The sequence below is a fragment of the Rutidosis leptorrhynchoides genome, chromosome 8 (genome assembly GCF_046630445.1).
Source record: "Rutidosis leptorrhynchoides isolate AG116_Rl617_1_P2 chromosome 8, CSIRO_AGI_Rlap_v1, whole genome shotgun sequence".
Classification (NCBI taxonomy): Eukaryota; Viridiplantae; Streptophyta; class Magnoliopsida; order Asterales; family Asteraceae; genus Rutidosis; species Rutidosis leptorrhynchoides.
In genome coordinates, this window is record NC_092340.1 from 60,243,144 (window position 1) to 60,254,423 (window position 11,280).

General features: G+C 32.4%; 1 protein-coding gene across 1 annotated transcript; it reads left to right on the plus strand.

Annotated features, from left to right (window-relative positions):
- Window positions 1–5,506: 5,506 nt before the first annotated feature.
- Window positions 5,507–8,304, plus strand: LOC139861984 (uncharacterized). The gene is made up of 2 exons (XM_071850521.1): window positions 5,507–6,207; window positions 7,636–8,304. The coding sequence occupies exons 1-2, from the start codon at window positions 5,512–5,514 to the stop codon at window positions 8,089–8,091; spliced, it is 1,152 nt and encodes a 383-aa protein (XP_071706622.1). The 5' UTR covers window positions 5,507–5,511; the 3' UTR covers window positions 8,092–8,304.
- The last annotated feature ends 2,976 nt before the right edge of the window (window positions 8,305–11,280 follow it).

Below are 11,280 nucleotides of genomic sequence, written 5' to 3' on the forward strand. Positions count from 1 at the left end.
AAAAAAACAAAATACACGATGAGATTCAACCCGGGTCCATGTTCACGCATAGTATGTTTGTGGATGCCGGGGATATGAGCCATTGTTGCCACGTGATGAGTGATTTTCTTGAACGATTTTTGATCCATTCAAAAGACTTCACTTGAATGTCACTAACTATTTTTGGAGATGAGTCCGCATCATTCTTGAACACCTTGAGGTTTCTATTTTTCCAAATCATGTAGCATGTAGACCATATAACCGCTTGCCAAACCTTCTTTTTGAATGGTTCCATCCCGAACGAGTTTGAACATTTGATTAAGTCTTCTAAAGTGTAGCCCGAAGGAAGGGAAAGATCCCACCATTTAAAAATGCCAATCCAAATGTCTTGGGCGGATTTGCAAGAATAAATGGCATGATCTACCGATTCAACCACGTTGTCACATATTGGACATAACAACGTGTCCAAGTCGATACCCCTCCTATCAAGCTCCACTTTAACCGCGATTCTCCTTCTTAGCACTCTCCAAATGAAGATCCCGATTTTTAGAGGAACGAGATTGTTTTTTAACGTAGCTATAGAATTGGATTCTCTTGGAATAATCTTGTCATCAATCAATTTCGCCATTGCTTTTGTAACAAATAATCCACTTTTATGACCCAAAAATTTCCATGAGCTTTCACCATTACCCGAGATTGAACTTGTTTTGATGATTTCAATCATATTGTCTAACTCCCCGTGTAGTCTACCCGTAAGTTCTCGTGTCCATTCCCAATTAAACCGCCATATATTGTTGTCGACCTGAATTCTGTCCCGAACATTTGTGTTAGGCTGTCTTTCTAGTCGAAAAAGTCGCTGGAATCTGACGTTAAAGGGGTTGTGATCAGCCCACTGTTCGAGCCAAAAGGCGACATCATCGCCTCTACCGATCTGCCTTTCGAATAAGTCATTTATGTTGATATTTACTTTGATCAGCTCGATCCGCAATCGAATGATATTCCTCCATATGTAATTCTGCTTCAAATAAACATTCTCATCGTTAGAACCCAACCCCCCGTCCCGCCCATAAATGCTTTTGATTATTTTAACCCAAAGTGACTTGTTTTCGGTACGAAAACGCCACCACCACTTGGAAAGTAACGAATAATTTTTTGCTTTTAACGACCCGATATTTAACCCGCCCTCATTATAAGGTAAAAGTATGGTTTCCCATTTGACCCAAGAAAGTTTTGTTTCATCCCCCGACCCGCCCCAAAAGAATTTACGACGCATACCTTCGAGGTGATTGATGACGCAAGATGGGGCACGAAACAACGAGAAGAAGTATAGAGGGAGACTACTAAGGACCGCCTTAACAAGTGTTAATCTACCACCAAACGACATCGATCTTGCTTTCCAATCCGACAAACGTTTAGAGAATTTCTCAATGACGGGTTTCCATGTTTCTTTTTTGTGAATTTTTTCACCAATCGGCATCCCTAAATAGGTGAAAGGGAAGGAGCCCGTAATACAACCCAATCTATTAGCAATGTGTTCAATTTCTCCCCGGGTTACACCAATTCCGTAAATGTGGCTCTTTTGCATGTTAATTTTAAGGCCCGATACTTTCTCATAACATTCTAAGGTTTTGTGGACATTCAAAATATTTCTTTTAGCCCAATCACCAAAAAATATCGTGTCGTCCGCAAATTGAAGATGTGAAACATTAACTTTATCCCGCCCGATTTCGACTCCCCGAATAATCTTGTTTCTTACCGCGATTTTTGTTAGAATGTTAAGCCCTTCGCTTGCGATAATGAAAAGATACGGTGAAAGTGGGTCGCTTTGGCGAATTCCTCGTTGTAAACGAAACTCTCTAGTGGGTGACCCATTAACTAGAACCGATATGGATGCGGATTTGAAACATGATTCCATCCATTTGAGCCACTTTGGACCAAAACCCATTTTTCTCATAATATCCAATAAGAAATTCCATCGTACACTATCGAATGCTTTTTCAAAGTCGGCTTTGAAGATAAAGCATTTAGATTTCCTACTTTTGACATCCCCCACTAACTCGTTTGCGATTAAGATACTATCAAGGATAGATCTTCCACGTATGAATGCACTTTGTTCGTTCCCAATCAACTTGTCAATCACGTTTCGAATTCTATTGGCAAGTAACTTTGAGATGATTTTGTAGTAACTTCCGATGAGGCTTATTGGCCTATAGTCACGCAAGTTAACCGGATCATTTTTCTTTGGTATTAAGGTGATAAACGAAGCATTACACCCTAGAGTGATTTCACCACTACTCCAAAACCAATGAATTGCCTTCATTAAATCACCTTTAATCAATTCCCAAAATTTGTGATAAAAAACAAAATTAAAACCATCGGGCCCGGGCGCTTTCGAACCATCACATTCTTTAACGGCTAACCACACTTCTTCTTCACTAAAGGGAATTTCCAATGATGTAGCCTCATCTTGTGGAATCTTTGAAGTCTCAAAACCACCAAAATCAAAATTACTCGAATTCGAATCTTCATAAAATGATTTAAAGTGTCTAAACACTTCTTCCTTTACGTCACCCGGATTCTCCTGCCATAATCCATTTATGTGTAGACCCCGAATATTGTTTTTGTTATTTTTCCTTTTAATTACCGCATGAAAGTATTTTGTATTTTCATCACCATCCATCGCCCATTTGACTCGTGATTTTTGTTTTAGCATGTTTCGTTTTACCCGATCTTTCTCGACCCACTTGTTTCTATTATTAAGCCATTCAACTCTTTCAATATCCGTAAGGCTCCTGTTTTCTGCTTCATTATCCCAATAATTGCACAATTCATTAAGCTCTTTAATTTCTTTGTCAATATTACCGTATGTATTGAAGGCCCAGTCTTTGAGTTTACACTTAACGTTTTTGAGTTTTAACCTGAATAGAGTGTCGGGCCTACAAGGGCCAACCGGAACAGACCATGCTTCTTTGATAATATCTGTCACGCCATCTAATTCGAACCAGCAAACAAAAATTTTCGTGGGTTTGGGCCCGAAGTCCACTGACCCGTGTTTAAGCAAAATAGGTGTGTGATCAGATAACTGTCTATCAAGTGCAGTAACAGAAAGATCATTCCATAGTAACGCAAAATTATTCGATACTAGAAATCGATCTAACTTACTGAATCGAAGACCATCGTCGCTGATTCTTGTGAACTTGCGACCCGTTAAAGGGATTTCAATTAGCCCATTATCGTTAATAAATTTGTTGAACAAATATAAATCCAAGTTAAGTTTATGCATTTAATAACAAGTTCAATTATATGAAGATTATGCATTTAAATCCAAGTTAAGTTTATGCATTTAATAACAAATATAAATCCAAGTTAAGTTTATGGCAGGAGAATATAAATCCAAGTTAAGTTTATGCATTTAATAACAAGTTCAATTATATCAAATGGTTAAACAAATAAAGTTATCTTGCTCAGGTTACTCGAGAAGATGAATATTTTTATGCTGATATACACAGGTATTCCGTGACAGTTTGTAACCCTTTTTCGTGGTCATTCCAAAATATGCTTTCAAATGAGGTTTAAACCTAAAACTTATTAAGAGGAACTAAAGACTTTAGCCACTTCACTATTTTGATTTTTGAGATAGTTTCAGTTATATTCTCAAGTTAAATCATATATCATGTGGAATATAGATATCATACATAAAAATGAGAGAATTAATAAATAGATGAAATGTATATAGGTGTGAGTATATATATGACCTTTATTATTTGGGTGTTTTTTCTTTGGGCTTTTGTGTTTATTTTAATTAGAGTATATTAATATTAATATTAATTAGTTGTGAATTAATTTTCTGGTAGGTAGTAGCTTAATGTTGATGGTTTCTCCCTAGCCCCATCTTAGTTATATGTTTTATGTTTCATTTATATTTGGAGCTGGGAACAATTAAAAAATCAATTAGTAGGACATTCTTAAATATCCACAGTTAAATAGCAATATATTATATTATATACTCCTATCCTATATACAAAAGATGGGTGCTCAATTACTGAGGATTAGTGGATCGCATAAATAAATAAATTAAAGTAATTAAATAAGAAGCTAATTGTTGTTAAAAAAAGTTAATTTTCATTAATATATTTATATATATAAATATAAATATTAATTAATTTTGGGTAATATCATTAATTTTGGTTTTGACACTATTAGAAAAAACGCACACGTGTGATCTGTTAATATTGTTTTATCATCTTGTTATTCTATCTAAAATCTAAAAATATATTATCAATATCAAGAATAAATCAAAAGAAAGTTTGTTTCCCCTTTTTGTAATGTAAAACATTGGTGTAAACTTTTTATTGCATCTATAAAACAAACATTAAAGTACTTTTACATTTTCACCAACCATGAAGATTGATGTACATGCATGTGATTTTAGATATCATGTTGAGTTTACAGCTGCCACATATAAACTAGAACGTAAAGACACATTGTGTACAACCATCATAAGTAAATGAAGTATAACATCGATTGTGTTAGGGTCCTTCATCGAATCGATTAGAATGAATGGTCCTTGATTTTAATTTTATCGTTTATTTAGAAAAGAAAAACAAAAGTAAATGAAGTAAAACATTTTTAGAAGCGTACTTTCATACAGGGGCGAATATAACAGTAGAATACGATATTTGGTGGAAATCTTTTGAATTTTTAACAAGTGACATAGTATAAATTTTTTTTGAGTGACACTGTTAGATTAATATATATAAAAAATTAAGTGACATCATTACATATTGTAATTTTTCTTTGAACTTCTTACTAATGACACTAGTGACTAGAATTTTGTGTTAGATCTGTCACTGTTTTTATATTCTTTTTTTGAGTTCGCAGAAGAGAACGTCCCTAATAGCAACCACATTTGGTCCTCACTAGCAATTAAAATTCATGAGTGACGAGTTCCCGAGCGACATTATATGATGTGAATGAAGGCCGCCTTCCATCTTTTAATATAAAAGCCAGAAATTGACAAATATGAATAGTACAAGGATCATTTTAGTACTTTTCTATATTTACAAACTTACCCTTTCCACAAAGCAGGAAAGTTTTTATCAAACAAACCTTTGTTCTTTCAAGTCCCAACATTATCTCTCTCACTGCCCCCCATTAATCTTAACTGATTCTCTCACATTTTCATCTCTCTCATCATGTGTATATATGTATGTATATGTATATATTATATGTATATTTATATATTTATATATGTTAGATGTGTTGTTTAGTCACATCAAACAAGGCTAGTGATATCTTGTCTATCTATAATAATATTTTAATCTGAAGAGCAACTTTAAATACTTTATGAACCTTGATTTCTCTTGTTAATAAAACACATCTTGCACTTCTTTTAGCTTTGGTGTTTTTGTTCAGTCTTCAACTTTTCACCTTTTTGGTCATCTATCTATCTATTTCTCTCTGCATAATATATACATATAGCTTAGCTTAGCTGTTCATCTGATCTTTGAATATATCCTAACTTTTGTAAACATGAGCAGCAATCATCCTTACTCCACTCACTTCAATGGATCTTGGTTTAATTTTATTAACCCTAACCCTAATAATAATAATAACTATCTCTACTTATCATCATCTCTACCTCCACCTATTTCTTATGCTACTCACTATTATCAACCTTCACCACCATCTCCACCCTTAAGAGAAGCTCTTCCTTTACTTAGTTTAAGTCCAACCAGAAGATCATCACCAAACCACAACCAAAATCAAGATCATCATAATCATAATCATGATTACCCTAATAGTACAACCACTGATGCATCTTGTACAACCACCATGGGACTAGATCATAATCTCAATAACAAAACCACCACCACCACCACTATTATTGATCTTGATGATGGCCATGGTCATGATGATCATGAAAGTGTGACTGTAGCTTTACATCTTGGCCTACCAAACCCTAGTTTTTCAGAAGCTGATTTAGTCCCAAGGTTGTCCACTAATTCAAACAATAATAATATGAATATTAATATAACAGAATTAGTGGATGATAATAAACAGGTGGAGGAGGAAGAAGAAGAAGGTACAAACAACAATGGGTATCTTACAAGCGCACTCAACAAGGGTCAGTATTGGATCCCAACACCAGCTCAGATTCTGATTGGACCAACTCAGTTTTCTTGTCCACTTTGTTTTAAAACCTTCAACAGATACAATAACATGCAGGTATGCATTATAGATACCCTAAAAGCTTTCATCTTTATATAGCTATAAGCCTATATAATTATACTATTACATGTTATACATACATACATCTTTGTTACAAAAAGAAAAAGAAAAAGGTCAAAACTGATATATATTCTTCTTTCCTTGTACACATCTTTTATTGTTAATTTTCAACTTTCTTTTTTGTTTAATTTTCACTTTACATTTTGAAAGAAAGTATGTACGTATAATATTGGTTTTTTTTTTTTAGGGTTAGGGTTAGTTACCTCTTTTTCTTCGCTTTCAGTTTGGAAATAATCTTTTTTTTAATATATACATGCATTAATTAAGAATTAATTAATCCTCAGTCCCATGAACTTTTTTCTTGCATCAATCTGTGCATGATTTGTGGGTTTTTGAGAATTTTGAAAAAATCAAGAATTTGGTCCAACTGATCATAAGGTCCAACACTAGTCAGAAATAGTGCTGTAAAAACAATTTCTTCTTTTTCTGTGATTGAACTAGACAAGGATTATGCTTTTTGTTCCTTGGAGTTTGTATTTTTCTTCTTTTTCATTTTTTCTTTTTTCTTTTATTCAACTTATTGGCAGTTGTGTCATGATAATACTGATATATATCTTTCTCTTGTTCTATTCATATATGATCTTCATGAATCATATACATTTGAATTGGTTAAAAAAAAAAAAAAAAAGAAGCTATTTACATATAAATTCCCACCCATAATTTAAACCCCACATAACATCATATCCCTTTATTTTGTGGTTGGGGGATTCTATGTTATAATCTCATTAAAAACCTCAAATAGTAGTATTTTGCTTTGATTTCTCATTAAAGAGAACAGATGATGTGTATGTACAGCCTTTAATTGCTTTTGTACTATGACTTTTGTTTAATATCATTCTAGTGCAAATTTCTTCTTTCAGTACTTACATTTATTATGGTAGCAGTAGATTCATAATGCTTTTAACTACAAATAAAGTAGTAGTTTTTAATATTTAAAATCTAACAGATCCAAGATGATTTAAAAGATTGAAACCATAAAATCAAGAGTTATTAATGTCTTTGTTTGATTTTAATCAACCTGTGTATAGTAGTTACAAATATATACCTAGCAACTTGAAGTTTTAATTACAAAGTTTTAGTCTCCAATGCATCTGACCCTAGATTTTAGTGGTTTCAAACTTTCAATTCAATTCATGATAATCATGCTCACATGCATTGCAATTTAAATTTGTTACAAAATGAATTTTGTTTAATTCCAGATCTTAATTAGCATGCAAAATGCAGTCTCACTATTGCATGTAAATGAATTCTTACCTTCCAATTTAATAGTCTCTAGATAAAAAACACACAGTTTAAGAAAAAGTTGACTGATTTTGACTTAATCGAATAATAAGTAACGGATTCATTTTTGTGACGTTTAAATAGATGCATATGTGGGGGCATGGATCACAATACAGAAGAGGTCCAGAATCACTTAGGGGAACACAACCAACAGCCATGTTAAGGCTACCATGTTATTGTTGTGCACCCGGTTGTCGAAACAATATCGACCACCCACGAGCTAAACCGCTCAAAGATTTCAGAACCCTTCAGACACATTACAAAAGGAAGCATGGGATCAAGCCGTTTATGTGTCGAAAATGCGGTAAGGCGTTTGCGGTGCGAGGCGATTGGCGAACACACGAAAAGAATTGTGGGAAATTGTGGTATTGTAGTTGTGGATCAGATTTTAAACATAAGAGGTCTTTGAAAGATCATATAAAGGCTTTTGGAAATGGGCATGCAGCTTATGGTATTGATGATTGTTGCTTTGAATTAGAAGAAGAAGAAGCTGCTTCTGAGATTGAACAAGATAATGAATCATCTCATGGTGATGTATGATTAATTAATCAAAAGTTATGTTGTGTCTCTACTGTTTATAGAGATCATATCAGAATCACTTTTGAAGGACCCTCTTTGATTTACTTGCATGTTCACTTTTTTTTTTTAATTTGGTTTGCAGCTTTTGTTTTTGTTGTTGTTGTTTGTTGTTTAGGTTTTTTATTTTCAATTTGATGAGACTTTAAATCAAGATTTGTAAATTCTCTTTCAAGTTTTAAGTCCCTTAATTTGTTTCTGTTAGTTTATTACTGTAATTAATTACTTTCATTATCTTAAAACCCTAATGTCCTGTTAGAGAAAATTCTAAAGATATGAGGAAAAAGATCCTAATGTAATAATAACTTGATAAAAATTTCAGAAGTGAACACAAACACTAATTACGTTAGTACGTTACCCATCTCCTTTTGCTCACTACGTATTGTACGATTTAAGATTTTAAGATTGTTATCATAAAGATATTTGAGGATCAAATCCTGATCCATAAAACTCCAAGAGTACGAAAAAAAAATATATCAGATTAAATCTGCTTCAAGCTTTATAAACATGAAAAAAGTTATTATCTGTCATTATAGCTTGGTGTTTATACTATAATTCTTGGGTAATATAATGGAAATTATACATTATGTTTACACATTGATGAATTACATTAGAGCACATAATTACATATATCCACATTTTGCTAAAGAAATCCCCAAATCAATAAGTCTCTTGTGTTGATCAAATTGACTACTTAAACGCACTTTATGATTTTTGGCAACTGATTAAGACAAAGGGATTGTGTATGTTTGGTAAAACTAGTTTATAGCTTTTAACCGGTAGTTTATAGCTGGTAGCAGTTAGCTTTTTTATATGTATTTAGTTATTTAACAGAGTAGCTGAAACTGTTAAAATAAAGAGTAAATGACAAAAAGCTAAACACTAGTTCTATTAGTTTTTAATTTTTTATCTTACTCAAAAAGCTTTAAGCTGTTGCAACTAATTAGAGCTTTTTATTTGATATAAGCTTTTTCATAAAAGCTAAAGGTTTCTAAAAGCTCCACAACCTTTGTTGCCAAACATGGCCGTTGTGGTGACTCAAACATTTGAATTATTAGTTAGTTTACTATATATAAAAAAATACAGTATATTTATTTATTTATTTAAGAGTAAAAGTTCTTTACTTTAAAAAGTACAGTCATAAATCGAATAGTGCTTTTTTTTAAATAAAAAAAAGGAACTTTCTTGTTTACATGAATTGTTGTTCTAAAAATTCAAGAATGGTCATTAAGAAGTGAACAAGTAAAAAAAGTCACAACAAATTATATTTAAAATTTTTGCGAACAACCTTTTAGGGTTATCGTTAACGTGTCAAAAAAACTTATAAATTTCAATAAGCGTTTTACAAAAGTCAAATTAAACTGGGATGTATAACTCATTGATGCACAGTAACGATAACATCAAAAGCTGTCATTAGAGAAAACCCCTTAAATTTAACAGACCTAGAATAAAACTAGGCTAATAGTAGTATATGTGATATAATGAAGAAATAAACAGTGTATGTACGTTAATCAGTTTGTATATCTTCCTTTGGGCATCCGAGGGAGTTGTTGTAATCAGCTCTTTGATATGACTTATGGTAAAGTGGGAGAGACCCTTCCTTGTTCTGTTGATGGATTGGATATAACATAACAATATATTGATTGATTTTCTCTGTTTTGTGTTTAATTTTTGTCCCTGTGCATGTTTTCCTGTTAAATTAATCATTACAATTCTGTTACCATTCTTTTCTTATATGAATTTCGTTATATTAACAAATTAGCTTTACACCAAGAACTTTTCTAATGACAACCCTAAGGGTTGTCATTAAGAAATAATTATATGGATAAATAAGTAGTATATGGAGGTAGTTTTCTGCAGGAAGTGGGTAGTTATATTGAGTGTACAATTGTTTAATGCATGTCTGAATGGCTTAAAGACAGCCCTTAGGGCTGTCATTAGAAATTTTCTTACACCAAAAACAAAATTAAACATAATAATTGGTCAAAATAACTACTTTAAAATAAAGTAAATTGTCTTTTTAATCATTTTATTAGATTATTATTATTATATATTTTATATTTGCAAGTATTAATTCATCAATAAAAGCTTCATCTTTCAAAATTGATAATTATTCATTATAACCAACGAGTCAGTGGCTCACTGTTATTAGTTACTTTTGAAGCTGAGCCACATATAACAAAATGTTGTCAAATATTGGCCCGCATTCGACCCTTTTTCACGTCAAATATGGGGTGTGGGTAGATGTATTTGTTAACTTTATTAACAATCAAACTTATTTTTGGTATGTTTATGTTATTTTGCCTTATTTGTGGTGTTTTCTAGTATTTTATGCAGGCTTTAACATTCTTATGATTCTTAAGGGACCAGTTTTGACATTATCAAAAGTAGAGGGATTGCTGAGGTTGTGCAAAGAAGATTCAAGGATGTATCATCTATTTTCTTCATTATAAAAGAGAATATGATCTAGGGTTTCAACAGTTTTTACGATTTCATCATATGCTTCATTATTTCTCTCTCAAAGGAAAACCCTAGTTCATACTTTGTGAAGAATCAGTTCTTTTGATTCTTCTGTTTCAGTTTTACTTCATTCTTATCAGTCTTTGATTGTGTATTCTTAAATCCCAAACATCTTGAGATTTATTTTGATTTGTTCTCTGATTAAGGATTGTGTAATTTTGGCTAATAGTTGAAGTTTTCTGCTATTCCAGAAGTTTATTGTATTATGCATATGAATTTTGACATGGTATCAGAGCGGAATACGATCGATTGGTGATTTTGTTCTTCATTCTAGGGTTTGACGGGTTTCTTCTAGAACGGTTCTTGTTTCTGTTGATATTGTGTTATCACAATTGTTAAAGGTTTTGTGAAGGTTTATTGTTGCTGTATTGAAGATTCCCTAATTTTTAGGGTTAGGGTTTTCTGGTTTAAAAGTGGTGATCTGTTGGCGCTTGAAAGTTCTTGTATCTTCTTCTGCTGTAATTCTTCTTGTCTTTCGTTGAAATTTCTCTTGTGTTCTCAACTCTGATTGATCTACAAAGGGGAGTCTCGAATTTATTCGTGTTATTCCTTGTGTGTTTATTTGTTTTCTTCTTTGAATTTTTATCTTGTCTTGCTGTTACTTGGTTTCTTGTTGATTATTTGTGTGTTTCT